Genomic DNA, 24,297 nt, shown 5'->3' on the forward strand with positions numbered 1-24,297 from the left:
AGCAGTTTGAATGGAGTCACTTACTGTCTCTGCTTAACAAGTGGAGATGAGTACGATCAGATTGGCTGCTCCTTTCATAGATGAGGGCCAAGGGATTTTTTCCAAAAGTATTGTTATTCCAAAATGAGTGTGATTAAAGGTGGAGAGAATAACTCATTTTTGTCCTGATTTTAGGTTTGGGGAACACTCATCGGTCACTACATGATGCCAGGGTATTTTAATTTCTAATGGTGTTCACACCAGATCCAATACAAACTTGAGAATATTTTGTGTTTACTTGTTCAATTCGCAGGTCAAAATCTTGTGTACACGAATGCCCAAGATGCTTATTTTCACAGGGGGGTTCCCATGCCATTTGAATGGTGAAGCTGGTTATGCTAAAGGGGGCAGAGCTAACTTCCTAGTGCAGCCGCTGACTGGATTCAAGTGACAGACAAAAGTTTTAAAAATGTACCAGATAATCCAGCCTCCTCATTCACTTTCCTCAAAGCCCAAAAGCTGCTGTTCATTCCTGATCACACAATAAGGAGGTAGTGTCTCAAGTTCCCGCACAAAGATCTAATCAATCTGTCCGACATATTCCAGATGAGCAAACCTTTACTGGTCCATACATCACATCATTCGTCACCAGAGGATCTGCACGCTGATTGGCTATCGCAAATTGTTCACTTGAGTTCAGATTTTTCAACTCACAAATAATTATTTGTGCCTATAATTTGATTCATTTGTGTGAATGAATTTGCGTCTTTGCCACGCCATTCCCGCCATCCAATTTGCATCATTTGTGCTGCAAGACCAGAACTTTTTGCGTCTGTTCATTGACTTTACATGTTATTAATTTGGACAAATGATTTTCTTCGTGTTTTGTGTGAACACCCCATCACGATCTGGCAGTAGATGATGCAGGAGCAGGCATTTTGTTATTGAAACACATGCTCACAAATCAAATCACAAATTTCATACTTCAATTGAGAAATAAATAAAGGCACACATGACATAAAATGCATTCATTAAAACTAGAAATCTTACTGAGTTTCAAACTGAATTCACATTATCGGGCTGAAAAATAACAGCAAAGGAGACGTCAGGAACATAGGAAGGTTCTGATGTTGTACTGCAGATTTAATTCACCAAAGCTGCATCTATTTTTATTTTAGTTTTTTTGCCTTCATTATTTTGTTATACAGGCTAAGCCGTATGAAGCTCTTGCACAAATAATGAGTTGTAGAGCTGGTTTCAACTTTTACTATTTCCGACATATGTAAATAAACAATTATATAACAAGTCTGTGAAACGTGACCACTGTTTCTACCTTCTATAATGAGTTGTGAATGACTATTATTTGAAGCTGATAAATAAAGGTTATATAAATATAAATAAAGTGAAAAGTTACATAGAAGTTATATAAAGATATAGAACTATACAAGTATTAATACATAAAAGTCAACCTATATAGACATATATTATACAGACATTATCCGACTGGCTCCGCTCCAGTTGAAATCCCGGACACAAGGCGTTCTTTTTGGCTTCAGGCATGTATTAGCTCATCCGTGCTTTCAAGTAATGCTTTGAGAACTAGACAAATACAGAAATCATAGAGTCAGCTTAATAAAACTCTTAAACAAATCACGTTGTCATGGAGAACTGACATTAAATAAATCACATAAACACAACATAGCTTTGAATTAGATATACTTAAAGGTGTTTAACTTATAATCACATAAATAGAAACATGATTCAGCCATATGAACTTATACACGGTGGCAACAAACAGAATCCACTAATAACTCATTGGCCGCGTTAACTCACGGGGAGTAAACAGAAAATTTCCATCTTCACAGGTCTTCACAGAGAATTATGTAGCAGCTTCAATTAACAATCCTCCTCTCTGACATTTGCTCTTTGCTGCTACAAGCATGAGGTGCTGCTAACAACAATGACCCACCCCTTTCTGTAGCTCCAGAACATTTCTAATTTACAGGAATTCCGGTGTTTATTCTTAATTACTTATTTATGCTGAACAGTTAAATATTTTACTAATTTTGCATACTTTAAATTAGTCTTTACTTAAATTATCAAATGAACAGAAATTAATGAATTAATTAAATGAACCGACTCGGATGGAAGCTACAAACTTTGCTAGCTGTTTGTTAAGAAGTACACGCGGACAGAAGTAATGAGGGTACACTGTCTTTCAAGTGGGTTGCGTTCTTCTGAGGCCATGTAGCGTTCAGAGCATTTCCTGTGGTGATGACGAAATGACTGGAATGAACCAGATTTAAGGACAAAAAACAAATTTCATAAATAGAAAAACACAAAGTGAGATTATTATTGTGGTGTGAAAATTAGCCTACTGGGACCATGGTTATGATTTCTCTCAAAAATGGTTATGGTTGGAGAGCTGCTGGTGTGAACGCAAACAAACACATTATTCACCCCGACTCTACCCAGACTTTTTCCTGACACTGCCTTAGGAAAGTTTCTGCAAGGAGTCAGAGGGAGCTGATGTGAGAACACACAGGTAGTTTTCAGAAAATAACACCACATGCGAGTGGGAAGGCACAAAGACATGAGTAGTATGGTAGAAGTGGTATGGACTACATGTTCTATCAGGCCTGTGAGCCCTTCATGGTTTACCCACATTGGCAGCTCTATGACTTTGCACTTTGGCACAGTGTTATCTGAGTTTAAATGCAAACTGATGAAGCTGACACTTTCACTATGTCAACATGTCGATGTTCAGCACGCTTTGTTTACTTTCTTAATCGCAAAAGGGGGAGCACAAAAGGAACATGGTACAGAGGATTCTGTGTATACTATTACATTGTCACCGTTGTCACAGCGTTAACACACACACAGACACACACACACACACACACACACACACACACACACACACACACACACACACACCACTGACCCTCCTGGCCTCATCCTTTCTCTGTTCCCCCAATTAAGCAGACACTCCCCCTCCTCTCCTCCTGCTCTCTCTCCTCCTCTCTATCCATCTGATGAGCGGCTTTAAACACGAGAACAGAGATGCAAATTCTTTTCTTCAACAGCCTCTCCTCCTCTCCCCCTCCTCCCTCTCTATCTTCCTCCTTTCCTCTCCCTTTCTATCCTCCTCCTCTCCTCATCTCTCCTTCTCTCTGTATCCAGCTGATGAGCGGCTGGTGGATTTACACTCGAGGACAGTGACGACACAGTCTTCTCTTCAGCAGTCTCTCCCCCTCCTCTCCTCCTCTCCTCCTCTTCTCCTCTTCTCCTCCACTCTGCTGTGTCTCTCCTTTAATTATACTGGAAAGAACGGCAGACCGTAGTCACAGTTATCAGATGTTGAGCTCCGCCTGTGTCTCTTGCCCCAAGTCCTCAATGTGAGTGAGAAGATGTGTGTGTGTTTGACTATTCTTATATTTGTATCTTAGTGGGGACCAAAGAACAACATAAAGTGAGCATTTTTGAGCCTGTCTGTGTTGTGATTGTTCTATTTCTGTGTAGAGGATAAATCTGGTGGCTCATGTTTACGCTGCAGGGTTAAGGTCAAAACTACTCAAAACACTAAGGAGAAGGCTGAAGCTAGATCCCTTTCAGAGTTACGTAATGATGAGGTCACTGATAATCAGGTGCTGCAAAATGAGGAGCCAACTATTTCTTCAACCTAGGTGGCATCTAGTGTAAACCCCCTCGATCTGCTTATTACTTTGCTCATCTTCGCTTCCTGGACTACTAACTAGAACTCTTTGGCCTGCAACCCAGCTTCAGAGAATGGTAGCTAGCACACTAAGGCTGGCAACTCATTGGTACGTCACTTGTTTAGCAAGTACTTAGCCTCAGAGGTAGACAACTAGCATGCTGAAGCCAGCTTTCCACTGTTTCAGCAAGTGGCTTGGCTAGTTATTAACTAACATACCAAGGCCAACAACCTAGTCGATCTGCCACTTTATAAGCTGGACAGTAGCTTCTGAGGCTCGTAACTAGCATGACATGGCTTGGTTTGGTACCTGGTTTAGATTGTAATTAGCTTCAAACACTTGTAAGTGACACGCCCAGGGAAGTCACCTTTTGGTCTGACATGAGTTTAGTGAGTAATTACCTTCTGGCTAGTTAATAGCAGATAGGGTTGCCAACTTTCTCACTACTAAATAAGGGACAGGTGCACGGTGCCATGGTGGTGTGAGCATGAAGTGTGAATTCAGCGTATATTCTGATTCTGATTCAACTGGAAATGCAGAAAGTGTGTATATTCCCTTTAATCCTTACTGTATCATTATGTAACCTCATATGAATAAACCTCAAAGAAACCACAATGTGGCTCTTTACATCAAAAAAAACAGGCAAAACATAGATTAAATGCAAAAGAGGAGTATGACTCACCAAATGTACTCTTTCCATGGATACTTTTTGCTGCTCTTGACTGACTCAAGCAGTCTTTTGTCCTTTTGCACAGCCAGAGAGAAGTCCTTACATGACAAGTCACAGTTTACAGATATTTGAAGTTCATTTTTGATCAGCTCTGTGCTGCATCTGTTTCTTGAGTCTGAGCATTTAATGGCCATCAGAGAGAAAATCCTCTGTGATTGGATGACAGGCGGTATGATGGGCACATGATCTGCCGCTGCCGTTTTATCTGATCTAGGATATGTAGAGTTCAGTCTGCTGTATTTGAAAGAGTTAATAGTCAATATACGGGACAATTGAGGTCCCGTATGAAACAAACCAATTTAGCCCAATATACGGGATGTCCCGTCTAATACGCGACAGTTGGCAACCCTACTAGCAGAGAAAGGCTAACAAGCTACTTTTAGCTAAGCAGTTCATCCTGACTGATTACTACAGCACATGCTGCATTCTCAGCGGTGAAGGAAAGGAAGCTAGGAGGCTCACTCGTTAGTTCCATCAGTAGTTAGTCTGTTTCATTGACCAGATTTGGACTATTTCTAGAAGCACTGATGAAAACTGTTCTTACAGTCGGTTTACTGCACAGTACAATGAATAACTTCAATCTAGAGCATAATGTAACTATTTTACAATACATTAAGGATGTCAGTGCTTCGGTGCAGTTTGGTGAAATAACCAGAACTTCTATTTTCAGCCCGATTAATCTGTCTCCTTGTTAGTTTCATCATCTGTAACTGTCTTTAACTTAGCTTGGGAACAGCACTGGCTACTCTGGGACCAGCAGAAATGAACATGTGGATAACAAAGATGGTCAAATACATAAATGGAGTGTTATTCAGCATTATATAACCCTTGTGGTATGTGTAGGCCAGATAATTGGCCCCGGCAGGTCTGATCTGCAGGCCATGAATTAGGGATCTTTGTTGCCAGGGTTTGAATCTCAAGTGTCATCATTGTATAATATTATATTTATTCTATGGACTACAATACAACATAAGTAGAAAAAACAAGTGTGTCGATATGCTGCTGGGATTTGATTAAATTAGGACGCCTGCAGTGCGTTAGACACACAATCCTAAACTTCATTAACAGCATAAGAACAAAACAGACACAGTCGACCCCCACCTGGTGACATGGGAATATAAAAACTAAATACCAAACACAAAACTATGCATCAGTGTTCTGACGTGGGAAAAATGGTCATTGCTTCTTTACACTCCTGGTGGATTAATGCGACCCTGTTCTGCGTCATTTGATGGGTGTGTTATCAGTCTTTCTTTTATCTCCCTCTAAAATACATACACATCAGACAGAGAGTGATACTAAGGCCTGAGCTCCAGGAACTCTTTTTTCTGACTGGTTTTGAAACACAGGATTTTGTGCTGGTGTGAAAGCATGCAGACTGTGACTTCAGTAGAGTGTCCTTTTTCCCCTCCTGTCACTTTTCTATTATCTATTATTCATGGTTTAATGCTTTTGTTCTGTCTGTGTTTAACTGTGCTGCTAATGTCGCTTATGACAAAAAAGAAACCCTGAATCACGGTGGAACTAACCCGCCACAGCGCTCTGGAAATCTCGTCTTTTCTCTCTCACTGAACAAGTGTTTAAAACCTGGAACGATACAGCAGGTTTACTGAGAACTTTAGAGTTTACTGATTATATATCTTTATTTAGACTGGTAGAAAACTGAGAACCAGCACATTTATTTGTCTGTTCATTGAAGCATACCCATTAGCAGTCTTTGTTGGTCAGTGTTCTTAATGTGTGCTGTTCAATGTTTAAACACGGTGTATGCATAACGAAAGACATTAAGTGTATGGATGAAAGTGAAATAATTTCCTGTTGTAGCAGCTAAAGTGTGAAGTTTGGTTTTACACTTGATAATTCAGTGCTCAGGTGTCACAGAACAAAACAAAATAAATATTGAATTCATACCAAACGCTGCTTCTGTGTGGATTCAAACTTCACACCTGTATAATGTCTTAAAACAGACATAATATCTAAACGTTACCTGTGTGTGGAGTCAAACCTTAGACATTTGTAATGTCTGAAACACAGACATAAAACCTAAACGTTGCCTCTACAGTACACTTTTTTAAATGATTGTAGGATCCCAGATGTCCATATAAAGTTTTTTAATAATGTCTTATATTGTCTCCTAACCAACACATTTATGCTTCAAATTTAATGAAGAACCACTATAAACAGTAGCTTAACTAAGGCTGTCAAACAACTTGTTTCACTTGTGATTAATCGCAGAATATCAATAGTTTATCCAGATTACTCCAAGTGGCAACCTCCGGCCACAAGAATTGAAATCAATGCGGAAGTGTTAAAAACTGCAGTTTCTCCAGTGTTCGCTTGAGGCTGGCTCTGGAAGTACCGAAAACCACATACACACCAATTCTAAAAAGACGATCTTTACAGCAGAAATAAACATGTTTACAGCCTGGTACAAAAAATAAGTGTAATCTGGAAAGCTCATTTTTCTATTGGCACACACTGCTCGGCGTGGATTTATTTTCATAACACAGCAATTATACTGTAGATATTAAGATTACGACTTGGTTCCCACGCGTCCTGGAAAACCTGGAAAACAGTTGACCAGTTTTCCAGTACTGGAAAACCCCTGGAAAATAGGAGAAACAGTAAAATGCCCTGGAAAATCACATATTGTCCTGGAAAAGTATTCCAACATGACTGCGTGCGACCTGACACGATTAAGAAAACACATCCCCATTCATTGAAAGCTGAGTGCACACTGTGCTGGAAAAGACAGCGACAAAGACCGGTCCGGCTTTTCTCCCTCACTTGGTCATAATCATGCATTCACAGAAAACGGGGGTATATTGTTCATGTTTTATGGTTAATTAGCCGTGTGGAGTGCTCCTTTGATTCAAAGAGTCTTATATTTAAGTTAAAGAGTGACCAGCGGAGTCGGGCAGAGAGCTTGGGGGTCTGTGCCTCACAACTTTCCCTGCTGGCTGAGAGCTCAATTACCGTACTCTAGCTAGTAGGAGTGTAAACTCCTGATAGGGAAAACAAACAGAACAAAAAGAGCTGCACAAAAACTGCACGTTGTTGACATCGCCATGCAGGAAGACAGTTTAAACTTTTTTAAATCTCTGAGAGATCTTCAAATACAGAGTGCGTCTTGAATACCGGTGCGATTTCTCAGGAGTTTACGGTAACTCAAATAAACACTTTTATTTGGATGTGACATTTGCTTTGTTTTATATCGACCACTTTGCTGGATGAATATGATAAAGCAGGTATATTTTGAGTTAGAGTTGAGTTGAGAAACATTTGTCGCCATTTTTGTCATTCAGTTTTATTTAGGTCAATTTGTGCACTGATCCTCTGATGATTATTATTATTTATTTCAGTAAGGCAGCTTCCAGATTCCTTTGCTGGCGCTTTTCTTTTTCACTTAGCTAATTTTATATTTTTTGAGAAAAGAGAAAGCTGAGATCAGAGTTGCCCATAACTTTTATTTGTTTATTTAGGAACTAAATGTAGACTGTCATACCAAATTAATCATCACTGAAAATGTCCTGGAAATGTCCTGGAAAATGACCTCTGGAAAAGAGTGGGAACCCTGTTACGAGTTTTCCATTATGAGAGGCACAGCTGACTTGATTGACAGGCAGGAACACTGTAGCTGTTTGCTAGGAGGCTCAAAGCCCGCCTCTTTACCTCACACTAGCTCGGCAGAATTTATGTTGCGTTCAGCATATCCAATATGGCTCCTGCCGACAATTGGCTTCAAAACAGCGCTTCAGAAACAGATGGGTGACATCACAAATACTGTGTCCATTATTTATACAGTCTATGGATTAATCACGTTGTTAATTTCATGTTTGAATTGATTTTAATACAGTTTTAAGTCCATATTTCTAACCATGTAAAGGAGCTCTTACCAGTTACTCTGCAGCCACTTCAACGGTGAGCCTCCTCTTTGTTGCATCAGAGTCAGAAGGTGAGATTACTGTGGTTAATTCAAGTAGCTTACTTGCAGCGCTCCAGTTGAGTCTCAAGCTTCTTGATTTTGTTTAAAATTCTACAAAGGTCAGCATGTCTGGAGTTTCTTTGCTGATGGAGAAATAGCTCTGAGTTCATCTTTGTTTCTTTGCAGGTGATCATACTCTGTTTTGAGTTCCTTCTGATGAAATGTTATGGATTAGAGACTCCAGCTGTTGTTCATCCTTGGCTTGTGCTTGTCACAGTTCTGTTGTATTTGCTGGTTCATGCTTGAAGTGTCCAACCAGTCTATGACATTTTGTCAACATAGTCACGGACTGAAGTAGCAATAGGTCTCTGTAAACGTGTGCGTGTGCACTGTCTGTGCCAGTTGTGCATACTTTGCTTGTATTATCCCATCGCTCTAGAACTTCAAAGACGTGCTGGGCTTATGTTCTTGCATGGTGTTGATCTTATGTCAATCTGTTGAAGAAAAGAGGTGCAATGTTAAGTCAGTGTCAGAATGGTATGCAATTATTCTAAGATAATTCTAATCACTCACTGATATCCAGTGATCCCTGGTTAAGGTGACAGCGTTCAGCATTTACACTTTTCAGGAGTTCTAGTTTTGTTGCTTTCTCTGTTTCCTTCAGGTTCTGAATGTGTGAAACTATTGTTCTCTGTAAGCTGTATGACTAGTACCGCCATACTAACCTGATACAGTGAATGTGGCCTACATTAAGTGTAACAACATATTTTGACTACAAATCAGACAAATGCACCGGGTAAGACCTTTCGTGAAGTTTTTGCACACTCTTGTCATTTGATTGAACTCCAGATTGGTATTCACGCATACTTTCCCCTACTTTGATGACAGATGATAAACCAATCAGGGCTGAGATCTGGTGAAATTGGGACAAACTGTCCCAGGAGTAGTTCAGTAGTTTATCTTAAAGTGACTGTACAGTATCATGTCTCCACCCTACCTCCAGAGAGAGGACTCAGATGGGGACATCTTTGAAACCCTGAGCTACTTCTCTCTGCTGATGGTCCAGATTATATCATCATTCCCCTCCTCTCCCCCTTTCATCGCTCTCGTTCCCATCCTGCCGTCCTCTCGGCTCTATACTCTCAATCTTTAATGGGATTGATGCCGAGCTAGATTTTCCTGAAGCTCTCTCCTTCCATGTTAAATGTATTTGATATTGTTAAAACATAAAGCATTCACATTTCTCCACTTCACTCACTTGAGGAGTTGGCTAGAATAATCTGATACTGTTGGGAGGAAGTGACCAACCCACTCCACCCATCTTTTCAGCATGAAAGATGCAAGTTCAGGTCACGCCCTTCAAAGGTTGCTTGTCTTCTGCTTTATCTGCTGAGAGCCCTGCAGAGGTAAACAGGCTCAATCTGAAGTGTTTCCTGTAATTAGGAGGTTTGCAAACACACACACACACATACACACACACATAACAAACTGTTTTCATCAAGGGGAAAAACTGTCTCTGTTGTGCCTCCATGATGCTCAGAGGAACGCCAACTAACTCATGTGTACTAAACACACAGTTGGCTCTGAGGTTGGACGCTAAGCCGAGGAGTCACGTGTTATTTCAGGAGTGATGTAACGGTTACTGTCCCAGCCAAGCATTCACACTCCCAGTACAGACTGAGCCTTATTTATTTAACATTACTGTTCAATAAGCTGTAAGTATGTATTGTTTCAGAACCACCACACTACCTTGATGAAAACAGAAGTTTCACCACGCAGAGTCCGCTGCTCCTCTTGGTTTCAGTTTTGAATGGAGTTGTATTATGCACCTCCTGACACACCTCCAGGTGTGTCCTGTGAGGTAAAGGAACAACTCTGTTAGTCACCTCTTTATGACCTAATGAAGCCCAGGAAATAATCAAAATAAAGACCGAAAGTTTCTGAGTTATTCTTTGTAATGTCTGAAACAGTTGTCCAGAGGTAGGTTACAGCTCATACAGCCTATGTCGACGTGATCCACCACAAAGCTCCTCAATGAATGGTACGTCTGACTGTTAGAAGAGAGCAGGGTGACATCTTTGCCGAGAAACTCTATTAACAAACATACAAGACAACATCAGAAGGTCTACTTTGTCCACAGGGGGCGCCATAAAAAGTCCCTGACAGGAGCTTTAACTAACAGGCTGTTTGTATGAAACTGATTCCACAGAAGACGGTTAACTGTTTCTTCATTTTGGATGTTCCTTCTCCCAGTATAGGGTTAGGGTTAGGGTTTCTTTAATGTATGATGATACACGAAGGTCATTTTATGATTTGATATCTGACAACTTTATTTTTCAGATCGTGTAGTGACGGTTTGTCTGTAAACCCTCAGATCACTGGCTGGCTCTTTTTGAGAGTCTGTAGTTATAAACCTGAATTTATGTATCTGATAATAAAATATTTAAAAACATATAAAACACTGTCAACGTGTTGGAAAATGGAAACAAAAGGCATGAGCCTACTTAAAGGTCTCATAGAGACAAAGTCCAGTGACGTTTCACCTCCAGACTAAAAGAACTGTGAACAAAAGGTTGTCCATGAAACACCTTGTTAAATCAGACTCCCCCCATTATCTCCAGTGAGAGCAATGCAGACCTCATTACGCTCTCTCTCTTCTTCTCACACGGAGAACTCTCGCTCCATCTGCCCCTCCATCAGTCACCACGGAGTGTTTAAAGACAATCTCCATGAGGCCTGAGAGCTGATCCCAGACCTGACACAGAGGGAAGATTAAGCACCTACCACCAAATTAAGAGTGAAGAGCCCTCGTGTACTTCCTCATTCCCCTATTCATCCCTCCATTCTCCCTCTCTCCATTCATACATTCATCTTCCTCATCTGAATCGTGAGGATTTCTGTCAGGAAATCTTCTTTAAGTAGCACTTGGCAACATTTTTGTAAGTAAGAAATGTGCCAGGCTGATCAGCCACACTAATGAGGGGATGAAGATTTGGCCCATTTTCCAGATGAAACGTGTCTGTCTGGAGTCCTGTTTGCACATCAGAGAACACAAACTGCTGCTGAAGACTAAATACAGGCTTTCATTTCCCTAAATAATAAGTATGCACAGTTTTCTTTCCAACTCATCAGAATCACTTTGTTCTTTCAGAGCAGTTTGACATTTTTAAAGAACTTCTTCCCAAGAGTGAGACAGGAATACGTTTAACCGTAAAGCTACAGTCTGAAAGCCATTAGGTTAGGCCTACTGTTGCTTCAGCTTCTTAGATCTGAGAACATTAAAGCCAGACTCACATTACCTACGAGATTAGGGTCTGGTTGACCCATTAACCATAACCTTGTCCACAGGAGGCAGGACGCAATCTGCCATAATGCAATTCTTAAACAAATCATTGCAGCTCACAATCTGCTCTTGGATGTCAAACTCCAGTCTTGCTTCTTGACTCAGGCTGTCCAGAAGTCTCTTATTGCTGGATACACCAGTAATCCCATTTCAACGACCCCTTTAAACTATGCAGTCATGATCAGACGATGGCCGCTTTGTTCCAAGATTGTAAAATACATTAATGATCTCACATCATCTCACATGGAAGCAGGTGTAAACAAGGCAGAGGCCGACCTCAGGCTGACGCAGTGATGCTCTGCAGTGAGAAAAACAGAAACAGAAAGCTGAAAACATTCAGAAGCACATGACAGTTGAGATTGTACCTGTTAGTTTCCTTTAACAGTCGTATGGTAGCTGACTGTAACCAATAGCGGGTCTGCTGATCCTCGCTAATCCCCACTGTTTAGTTTGGTTGTATTCTTTGTCTCTTTGGAAGCCTGCAGACCTGAACTTCTGATCAGTGTGGTGCAGGCAGGTGGACACGTACTGTATGTGATGGGCTAAGACAAATGGACTTCCTGATGGGAGGTTAAGTGTGAAAATGTCCTAATGTTGTGCAAACTCACACCGACATCAGTGTTTGTGTCAGAGTTTGTTCAAGTGAGCTAAATGAGGTGGAAGAGCTGACCCTGTTTGGAGAGCTTGATAGTCTAGCTTCTATTCTGGTTCTCTGGACGGTTTCCCAACAAAGAGGTCGAGCTGTGGGTAATAGATGTGAGACTTAGAGCTGCTCCTCAGTTACTCGTCAGGTTTATGTTGCTAAACCTCTTTTTGACATTTCCCTCTGTCCACTGATTCACAATCCATGAGAAAAGCTCGTACAAACACCTCACTGCTGCAGGAAACCTTCAGGTCCGACAAACTTCATCTCTACTTCTACTCTTCTCTTTTCACAACTCTTTCTTATCTTCATTAATTTGCTACCTTGAGTCCATACAGGAATCACCACCACTAACCTATGAGCTCTATCCAACATGTCAGGGATCTGATCTGCCTGATGTCATCTCTGTGTGTCGGTGATGACTAACATCAACTAACAGAGCAGGTCTAGACTGTACTCTGTTATATTATTAACAAAGAGCTAACGTCAAGACAGGACAAGATCCAGTCCCATCCTAGAGACAGGACTTAAAAATAACATGAGATTAGTTGTTTGGTTTTGAGTCTTATATCAGCTGTGGAACAGAGTGGAGGCAGATTATCCCCCCTCAGCTGGTGAGGACCAAAAGCTGAGCTAAAAGATGATGAAAAGTAGACGGACATTCCTCTGGAGATCAGAAATACAGCAGGTTGAAAAAACAGAGGTCTGAGGGCAGATTCACTCTTACTGCAGCCAATGATGGCTCCGCGAAACATCATTTGATCCACTATCCTTGCTCTCAAACAAGAATCTTTAAATATTATGATTATAATGTCAAACGAATATTTACTGTACAAAGAGACGTTTGTTTTTAGGTCATCTGTAGGTGGACTTGTTGTCATGATCACTGAAAAGTTTGACCGTGACACTCATAAAAAGCTCATAAAAGCTGTGGAGCAGATCCCATCAACTTTCAGCAGACAGTAAACGTTTCACCTGAGTGCTGGCTGATAAAAAAAAATCTCCCCCATATGAGTGTGTAATGGCTCATTAAACACCTGCAGAAAGGACCAGAGCTCCTGGGAGCATTAACCCTTTAGTTTGAGCTCTGTGAATTGGATGCTGTGTTATTGTCTCATTATCAGGTTTAACATGAGCGATCTGTTATAATCAAGGCCCTGATCATAATTCTACTTCTACTAAAGGCATTTTTGTCTTTATTGATAGGAGAGCTGAAGAAAGAGAGACAGGAAATGTGGGGTGGCGAGAGTGAGGGAAGACATGCAGCAAATGGTCGCAGCTGGGAGTTGAACCTCTGCATCGAGGGCTATAGCCTCTGTACTGCAAGTGGGGTGTTCTTAGATCGCTAAGACACATTTATTTTGTAAATCCTGCTCCCGTAGGTCATAAGAAGCTTCATGTGTATGGACTTCCTCCTCCTGATACAGTGATGTCTAACCTTATTAAAAAAAAAACAGCCAAAATCCCAAACTGGGAGCTTGAAATGACAGTCCACAAACCAGGGTGGCTGACTCTTCTTCTTCTATAGGGTGCCGTTTGTTAAGTTGTGCACACTGAAAATAACAGCAACAATTCTCCACATTTAGATCTTAAATGTCTCAAAAATATAGTGTGAATTTTCAAAAGTCACTTTTTTGTCACATTTAGAGCAATATTCTTAATCATTTTCACATTTAATTTTGTTGTGACAAATATATTTAAGTTAAAAACACTGTTAAATCCAAATGCTTGATGCTAAATATAAATGTAAATGTTTAATGTAAATATAAATTGTGGTGGGATGGCATCGGCACCACCCTGAGACCACATGTCCTCCTGGTCTCAGAGTGCACCAAGAACATTATGATCATGGAGCTGACAGTGCCATGGGAGGACCGCTTGGGGGAGGACCGCTTGGGGGATACTCGCGAAAGGAAGAGGACCAAATATGAACACCTGGTCCTCGACTGTCGGGCGCAGGGCTGGAAGGCGAGAGGTTAGCTGCGTGGGATATGTGGGGCGTTCACTCCACAAAGCCCAAAGTGCACTGGGCATTACGGGAACATCAAGGAGCAGAGCCATCAAGAAAACCACCGTAGCAGTTGAGAAAGCCTCGAGATGGCTCTGGATCCGGAGAGCAGAACCGTGGGGTGAAGTGATTGCCACCTGAACACAGGCTGCAGCCTGATCAACCGCGGCTGGGTCGCCTGAGCCAGGGTGTCTGATGTTGAGAGACCCGAAACACCCAATGACCTCGGGTTACATCACCGATGATGTGTTCAGTTGCATCAGTAGATGTATTCAGGAACTAAATGTTAAATATAAATGTAAAAGGTTAAATCTAAATGTTGAATGTTGCTTTGTGACCCTTAATATTTAGCTAATATGCAAATTCACACTGCTTCTCAGCCGAAATACCAAAATAAAAGCTTCAATAAGAATCAAGAATCAAGAAATCTTTATTGCCAAGTGAGCTCGCAAACAAGGAATTTGACGTGGTGAATAGAACACTGGTACTTAACAACAAGACAGTAAGGACAATAAATATATAAACCTAAAAACTAACCTTAAAAATTCTAAATAAATTAAAAAAATACCATAGACTGGTTCAGCACTGTCTCTGAGCATTGAGCCAAATCTCTGAATGGCCTCAAAAACGGCCTGACCAAAATTTTCTGCCAGATCAGGGTATATTATGGATGGCGGCTAGTAACCCGTAACCCTTCTGTACTGAAATACTATTATTGGGATATCTGTGTTGCTTTATGAAGCTTTTATTTTGGTACTGGCACTATGTGGAGGGGTGAATTTGCATATTAGCTAAATATTTAGGATTGCAGAGCACATCTTACATTTAGATTTAACATTTAACATTTAGATTTATATTCAGCATTTAGATTTCACAGTGATTTTAACTTAAATATATTTGTCACAACAAAAATTCCTTGTTTTTGTTACGTTTTGGAGTTAAATGTGGAGAAGTGTTGCTGTTATTTTCAGTGTGCACAACTTTACAAACGGTGCCCCATATTCTTCTGTTCAGTCAGGAGAAACTTCTGGAAACAAAGGGACATTTTTAATCAACAACAAACATACCTGTCTTCAGCTCACATCCTATCTGTTCATCAGCTCACAGAACAGGAAAGGTTAAAAAAGCAATATTCTTCTAAAACACATTTTCATTGTGAATTTAAAGCAGCACCAGCACTCTTTGCATGACGGTGGCCCTAAAATGACAGGAAGCCTGAGGCAGCTGTTTGAATTCTGAGGACTTCAATACCCAAAAGTCAGGAAGCATGACATCAGAGGACCAAGTTTCACTTTGTAGTGAGGAGCTGGAGTGAAGTGAAGAGGTTTCACTGAATTAGTCTGGACAGAAAACTCTGTCACACTCTCAGATAGGGCTGTGCGCTTACATTTGATTGCATCACTTCCTGTGCATGGAGGACTTTTCTTATTGGTGACACTTGTGACACCAGAACAGGGCTACTTATTAGAAGATATGTCTTGTTTCTCTGCAGTGAAGTGAAGTCAGTATATGCATGGTGCATGTGTGCGAGCCCTCTGAGTGTGTTTGTGTGTAGATTCTCATCTTTTAAAAAATTGCATTCACACAAAGTTTGTTTCAGTCATACACACACACACACACACACACACACACACACACACACACACACACACACACACACACACACACACACACACACACAGAAGTCCCATACATTTTTAACCATGTGCCACACACCTGCCACATTCCTACATGGCGTGCTCCCTGACAAACACGAACCACGAACACACACATAAACTAAGTGCTGGCAGCCCTGTGACACTGATTTAAATTGAACCGCATGCACCTTCCTCAATGTTTGAATGTTTAAAGGGAATAAGAGAAAGGGAAACCCTGTCTAGAGGAGAAGTTGGACGACAGGGAGAGAGGAGGGAGGCTAGTGACATGAGACTGATGGAGAGGATCAAGTTTGGAGAAACACTTGTCAGTCACCGCCCTCTTCTTTTGAACGTTCATGGTCTTCTTGAGTCTAAAACACAGATATTACTAAAACACAGATGTTATTATGATTTAAGATATCACACATTGTTTTATAATATAGTTTTCTGTACTAAAATGTTTGATCAGAGCAAGGAAAAAGAGCACAGATAAATGTCTATGTTCTTTTCAAACTGTTGCCCTTTTTTGCTTCTTTAATGTTGACTAAAGTGAACTTTAAAAGCTGCTGAATTACGTCAGCTCCTTAGGATTACAGCCAGCTGTAACCGGATAATAAGAGAAAGAGCATTGTTCAGGACCGTCAGCACTTTTATGTATCCTGAGGTTTGACATTTGGATTGAGCAGGCTGGATAAAATGACGTGGTGCACTTTGTATATGTTGTATTCTTTAAAAGGAGGTGTGAAAAAAAATCATGTCTAATGAGAGGGAGAGAGAGGATACAAGAAAAACAGTTGCCATGCTTTGACTGCATCATCATCATCATCATCATCATCATCTTCATCATCCTGTTTTAATCATGTTTCTTCCTGTCACTGTTGAATCACGTGTTCAGTAGATATAAACTTACTCACAACAACGACAGAAAACTCATTTCCCACAGAGCAGAGATGAGCTGTTATTTACTGTAAACACTAAAAATCAGGGTCACTGAGCACAACCATACTCTCACTCAGGTCGTCTCACACTCTGACTGAGGGCTGACTCTTTACTTTGTTCTGAAGGGGAAACACAGAGTGACCTGTGAACAGATCTAAAGCCTGCATAATGGACATTTCCTCTTTGTTTCCATCAGCTGTAGCTGTCTGTCAGCTCTCTGCTGCCCCTCTCTGGTCAAACACAAACACTACATTTCACTCTGACAGTCAGAGCCTGATATTAGTTTGTTTACATCTTGTTGCAGGAAGATGCTGCAGAGGCTTAATTAATAAAACAGCATGTTAAATTCATACCTAACAACATCGGGATCAAAAAGGCATACTCACCATCAGCATCCAGCTTTTTGAACCCTAAAGTGAGATAATGCCACTACTCACATGATAAAAACAGAAACTGTGACAGCACGTAAAAGCAGAAGGAAAATAAACCTTCAGATGAGTGGCATGACTTCACCACAGTTCTCTGAGTTATTTTATTTTTAACATTATGGTATCAGATCATAACTCCTATTAGAATGTGCTGACACACATTGTGTCTTATTTTACTGAAAGATGCATCTGAATGACTTCTGTGTTGAGCTGTCAGTAAAATTTAAACACTGACAGCTCAACACATAATTTAGTTTTTAATCATATCACATTTAACTCATCTCCAACATAACATCTAACATCTAAAACTTCTTAGGCATCAATTTATTTGAAACATTAAGTAGAGCTGACATACATTTTTTTGATATATTGCGTGTGACCACCTTGAAGCAGGTGACAAGGACATGGAGACAACAAAGTCCACCTAAAATAAAGTGATGGTTGACAACAATAGAATAGGCATTAGATGATGAAAAATAACTCACAAAGTTAAAGTTTATGTGAGAAAAATCCATAAAATCTACTCTAAAAAACAGACTTGGTAGACTGTACAACTACATTAACTTATATTGCAAAATCTTTTTTTTTTTTAATGGTTTTATATTCTTTTTTCCTTTTTTATTGTTTTATTTTGTTTTAGTTGTTTCAAGTTTGGTTCATTTTGTTGTTATGTCATTTTTCATTTAATGCATGTAAAAATATGAGAATAAAATGCAACATACTTGAAAGAACAGTCTGTAAAGATGAAATTTTTTCCATCACAAAAAATGAATGATAAAAAAAACATAGCATCTAGCTATTTATTTTTCTTAGCATATTGTTCTAATACAAAACAAATATTAAACAAACATGAAGGTCAACAAAGAAAAACTACTTTAATAAGTCACTTAGAAACATAACTTCCTTTAACAGGCAGAAACCTCGAGCAGGACCAGACTCCTGCTGTTGTTTCTCAATGTGTATTCAATCTGAGGCTGATACTTGTCCTCTCTCTCTTTCCTTCTTCCTTGTAGGCGTATGCGCTCAGATCCAGATGCCTCAACCCAGTATAGATGTCATCAAAGGTCAGATGGCGGTGCTGAGGGTGTCTTACAGTCCTGTTCCAGGTGGAGACCTGAGCACCAACACCATCCTCTGGAACTTTGTCTCCAACAACACACAGCTGGTAAGAGGTGAACCAGGGGCCTTACAGACAGACGTGTGCACAAGAAGAGAAGACATTCTTCTCATTTTGTTATACATTGAATACAGTGTCTGCAGCCCAGCCATGAACTCTTGAATATTATCTGTGGATCTGGGATTACAGATACAAAGGGTGTTTGTCTTTTCTTATAGTGTTAATCTGCCAAAGCTCTACCTTTGTAAACCCTCAGAAAATAATCCAAGACAAACTGCTTAAAGCTTCTACACAAGCTCTGTATTATTTCTTCACTGCATCCAGACTTACAGTACAGATAATACATGGCACTGTGACCACAGTCTGCCTCCTGGACCCTGATTGGTAGATGATTCCAAAGGAGAGGGGTCTGATAAATGAAGGCTCAACCTCCCATTCTACTTTTAGAGACTTTAGGTACAACAAGCCGACCTGCATGTCGGGAGCGTAGGGTCCTAGAGGGGTAATAGGGCACTATGAACTCTTTAAGATATGGAGGTGTCTGACTGTTAAGAGCTTTGTAGGTCAGAAGAAGCATTTCAAATTATAGTCTACCCTTCATGGGTTCCTTCAAAATAAATCATTTTGACAAAAATAAGAAGATACATGTTGGAATATGATAATACAGGTTGAAAACTTTGGATAAAAATTTCATTCAAACACATACTAAACATTTCATTTATTTGTGTTTTTATTTACATTTTGTAGAATTAAAGTATGTATCCCCTCATAAACAGATCATTATGATGTATGTGTTTATTTGGTGACATTTTTATTGTAATTTATTCATTTCATTCATTTTTGTTGTTAGACTGTCAATAATCTGGATTTGGGAGACATCCTGCTTTCCCAAAAATGTTAAAATCATCAATAATATTTTTTATATTTATTTATTCTTTTTATTTTCTTATTTAGACTTTTGTTTGTTTTTACACATTTTCATATTTATCGTCTCGTTTCATTCAAATTTTTCGTTTTAGGGATTTCATGCACACCATATGATACACTGTACTACAGTGAGTGTGTGTGTGTTTTGTGCCAGGGATAACACACACACACACACACACACACACACACACACACACACACACACACACACACACACACACACACACACACACACACACACACACGAGCATATATCCAGAACAGACTATCTATGAAATCAGTGTTGTGGTACAACCAAGCAGCAACCTCCGGTCTTAAAGTATGAAGCCCATGCAGAAGTGTTATAAACTGCAGTTCATTTAGCGTCTGCTTGAGGCTTGCTGCAGCAATACCAGAATCCACATACACACCCATTCAAAAAAGACTATATTTGCAGTAATATTAAACATGTTTACAGCCTGGTTCAAAAAATGGCTTCCGTCTAAAGAGCTAATTTCTCTATTGACACACTTTACGGGGGCTGATTTTCTTTCTAACGCAACGTTCAGAAAATATTAAGATTACGCGTTTTGCCCATTTAAGGACATGACTGACTTGACTGACAGGCAGGAATACTGTAGCTATTAGCAAGGATGCTCAAACCCCACCTCTTTACCTCACACTAACTCGCCAGCAGGTAGGTTGCATTGCTAATATAGTTCCTGCCAACGATTGGCTTCAACAGAGCGTTCATGAACAGATGGGTGACGCCACGGATACTACGTTATACAGTCTATGGGTACAACGTGAAGCTGAGGGGTTCAGGATCAGGCCTCCTTTTTAAATCTCTTTAGTTTTTTAACACATTATACATGGTCATGGCTTAGGTCTCTGTCCAGGTCAGATCATTGAGCTGTGCAGATGGACGACCTAAAAGAGGATCACAATCACACAGGAACAGCCACAAGAGAACGCTGAGAGCTGCAGAGACAGTGTTGATTAAAAGTGAACTTGTGTATCCGGTGCGTCACTCCGCTGTGCTGTCATTTAAAGCCAAAAAGATGAATGTAGAGAACAAACTGTCACTGCCTCAAATCGTGTGCGTGCATGTGCGTGTGTGTGCTAGAGTGATGCACAAACACACATCCACTTGGTATTCAGTCCAGCAACTAATGTGACGTACTTGCTTCTGTCAAACTATCTAATGATTTGAAGAAGAGTAAAACTGGTTCAGACTTTTTTCCAACATGAAATATGTTCTGAAGTCTTGTCTGCAGGAAGAGTTCAAACACTGAAGAGTTCAAACACGGAAGAGTTTTACTTTCCCTGAATCACTTCCTGCCTGTTCTCACCCCAGACTCACAGTTACAGCAGTTTGTGAGTGCCACTATGCGTCCCCATATGACTCTAATCCTGCTTCACTCCCGACCACTGGCCTGCCAGAGGCTTTTTATTTGGATTTGCTGTCAAACTTGCGTAACAGTATAAATAACTGACAGTGCTTGAAGTACTGTACTTATGCAACATTGTTATGTTAAATAAATTAGATACAAAAGAAAAAATATCTGTCATGAAGAAGCAGGGCAGTGTCCAGAGGGGTGAACAGAGGATACATGGCCCCTCTTGAAACCTGATTGTCTAGACCAAAATTCTAAGATATGATTTGCTATAGGCCTTGTCGGAGGTAGGACTCATATTTAAATAAACTATTTGAGCTGTCACGTTAAAAAACAAAGACAGCGGGGACCCAGGTGCAGACAACTAAAGATTCATGAAAGAGAAGTTCAAAACAAAGCTCTTAACGCTGCACCGGGGACAGAGGATGGAGGGTAGAGGAGGGAAATCAAGGAGCGATGACAGAGGAAACATGGGAGATGCCTTCGCAGAAGTCTTCTCACTGACAGACACACACTCCCTATCGAATGTCACTCACTGATTGGATGCTGCACCAGCTCAGACTTCTCTGAAACTTCACATCACACTTGATAACAGAAAAGATGGACCTTAAATCATGAGTTTACCAGTAGGGTTCTTGTTGTTGCATGTTATTCAGTGTACTCTGTCATGCACTCAAACATTCAATAAAGGCCAAACGTACTTTTTAATGTGCACCAGATACCAGGAAGGAAAATCCCTCTGACTCTTTCAATAAATCTATCAATCTTTATTTACATAAAAATCACAACAAATGTTATCCCAAGACACTTTACAAACAGAGCAGGTCTAGGCCGTACTCTAAGTTATATTATTAACAAAGACCCATCATCAAGACAGGATAAGATCCAGTCCCATCTTACAGACAGGACTCAGTCTGATCTCATCGTAATCCACCATGAGCAGAGCACTTTGTAGCATATAGCAAGTTACAGTAGCAAGGACACTTCCCTTAACAGGCAGAAACCCTGAGCCGAACCAGACTCATGTTAAGCAGCCATCTGCCCTGACCATGTTGGAGTTGGAAAGAGGGATAGAGAGAGATACAGAGAGAGAGAGATGATATTGGTGATGGATAGTAGTAGTTGTAGCAGCTGCAGTCTGGCAAGTCTCGGCAGTTGAAGCCTATAGCAGCATAACTGAGAGCTGGTCCAAGCCTGAGCCAGCTCTAACTACAAGCTTTATCAAAAAGGACATTTTAAAACCTACTATTAAAAGTAGAGAGGGTGTCTGCCTTCCGGATCCTGACTGGTAGATGATTTCAAAGGAGAGGAGCCTGATAACTGAAAGCTCTTCCTCCCATACTACTTTTAGAGACTTTAGATAAGCTGAAGAGGCCTGCATGCTGGGAGCGTAGTGTTCTAGAGGGGTAATAGGACAACTATGAGATGACAGCTTTTGACCATTAGAAGATCATTTTAAATTCTAGTCTAGATTTTATGGGGAGCCTGCTTAGAGAAGCTAAGCTAGCCTTTTCTAGTTCTTGTCAGTACTCGAGCTGCAGTGTTTTGGACCAGCTGAAGAGTCTTTAAAGACATATTATGGCAGATTGATAAAAGGGAATTACAGTAATCCAACCTGGAGGTAACAAATGCATTTTCCGCATTGCTTTTAGGATGTCTTTGACCAGGTCATCTTTCTCATGCAGTAATATCAACATGGATGTGAGGGAGATGTTTCTTCTGACATTATTCTGTTTAATCTCTTACTATCCTCAGATTATCTCCTACACCAAAGGCTCTATGAGTGTGGGCAGCTCACAGTTCAGAGGCCGTGTTGGGTTCATAGCCAGCATGCCGTCACGTGATGTATCGCTGTACATCAACAACACCCAGGAGTCCGACTCAGGACGCTACCTCTGCCAGGTCATCATCCCTGATAACGCTGGTCTCACTGCAGATCTGATCCTGGACGTAAAGGGTGAGACAGACAGGTCCTGCTTGCAGAGGCATCAACATTTCAAGTCATATCTAATAATATGATAATATGAATGACTTTGACTGAGTTTGCTGAATAATGTTGAATAATAATAGTAATCTAACTTAATGTTGTGTGATCTTTCCGTCTCAGTGCCTCCTGCTGTTCCTAAGTGCTCTCTATCAGGGAAACCCGTGCTGAAGGGGAACGTGACTCTGAGCTGTAAGTCCAGCTCTGGGAAGCCCATCCCGATGTACAGATGGAGAAAAACCAGTCCCACCTCAGAGGTCTTCTTCTCTCCCATGCTCAGTGAGTGGAGTCTGCACACACATTTACTCATGTTGAGATTAGGTTGTTGTCCCTGCTGGTGTTGGAGATGTGAGGGCTGACTCCTCAAGTTTGGTTTGCGCCTGACTGATATATGGTCATCGATATCATACCAGTGTTAGAGGGAAGAAATCCCTGCAGAGGTCCACAGAGAGCCGCTTTCTTTGAAAAACAACTTAATGTAAGAAAACAGGTGCACTGATAGGGGGGTGGTGAAAGAAAAGAGGATAGCATGTTTTATCCATTATTATAAAATATATAAACAAAAATAATACGTGACTTTTTCTCTTTCTTTTATAATTTTTGGGGCATTGTCCCCTTTAATGGATAGCTTAAGAGAGTCAGTAAATGTGGGGGGCAGGGAGCGGGGGAGGACATGCAGCAAATGGTCAAGGCCGGAATCGAACCTCTGTACATGGGGCGCTTAGACTGCTATGCCAGCGGTGCCTCATAATGGTTACGTTTTAAATAAAACCATGCAAACAGAAAATGTTTCACTTGTTTTCCACTTTTCTTTGTTATCTCTGAGGTGAGTACACTGGATTAACGACGGTCTCAGTGGCAGCAGGTTAATCTACAGCAGCACAGGAAACACATGTGCATATAGGTAGTCTAACTTTCTACCTACCAGCTACATGAATATCTCAGGGTTAGGATTAGCTGTATATGCTAGCTGAAGTTGTTTCTGTAAACTATCATGCTTACTCCTAAAGCAAAGCTAAGCTAGCCCCCTGCTAGTGATAGCTTTCGTGTGAGAGTGGTATAAATCTTCAAAAACCAAAATAAAACTTATTTCAGAAGAAAACAAAAATGTCATCTATGCTATGGGTATTAGTTTAACTCTGCTTCTCTAGCCTTCAAGAAATACACATGGCATATTTTATTATCAACATTCAAGATTATTCTCTGCCCACAGAAGTGAAACAGTTTGAACAAGCTACCAAACATGTGAGAGACACAGAGGACAGCGTCTTGGACTCTGATTTTGAAGAAAGCAGGGGAGATTTGCATTGTTATTGCACATAACTCCAGTCTAAACAACATCAGAATGTAAAGATGATACTGTATATACTACTAAACTCATGGACTGAATGAACGATGGTGTCTGATGCTGTTTCAGACGAGAAGACCGGCACCCTGAGGCTGAGCAACCTGAGCAGCAACATGTCGGGGAAATACGTGTGCACAGCCAGCAACACAGCCGGTTCAGAGAGCTGCTTCATCAACCTGGACATCATCAGCTGTATG

General features: G+C 40.6%; 1 protein-coding gene across 2 annotated transcripts in view; it reads left to right on the top strand.

Moving 5' to 3' along the window:
- The window catches only part of esama (endothelial cell adhesion molecule a), an 88,265-nt gene that overhangs the window by 59,647 nt on the left and 4,321 nt on the right, over positions 1-24,297 (top strand). The window contains exons 2-5 of one of the 2 annotated variants that reach the window (XM_034682825.1): positions 18,362-18,513; positions 22,524-22,725; positions 22,876-23,031; positions 24,170-24,292. In XM_034682825.1, coding sequence (XP_034538716.1) covers positions 18,362-18,513; positions 22,524-22,725; positions 22,876-23,031; positions 24,170-24,292 — 633 coding nt within the window. Of the gene's footprint in view, positions 1-18,361; positions 18,514-22,287; positions 22,390-22,523; positions 22,726-22,875; positions 23,032-24,169; positions 24,293-24,297 lie in introns of those variants that run through there. The other variant, XM_034682826.1, reaches the window with a different exon arrangement.

This window comes from Notolabrus celidotus, chromosome 5, assembly GCF_009762535.1.
Source record: "Notolabrus celidotus isolate fNotCel1 chromosome 5, fNotCel1.pri, whole genome shotgun sequence".
Classification (NCBI taxonomy): Eukaryota; Metazoa; Chordata; class Actinopteri; order Labriformes; family Labridae; genus Notolabrus; species Notolabrus celidotus.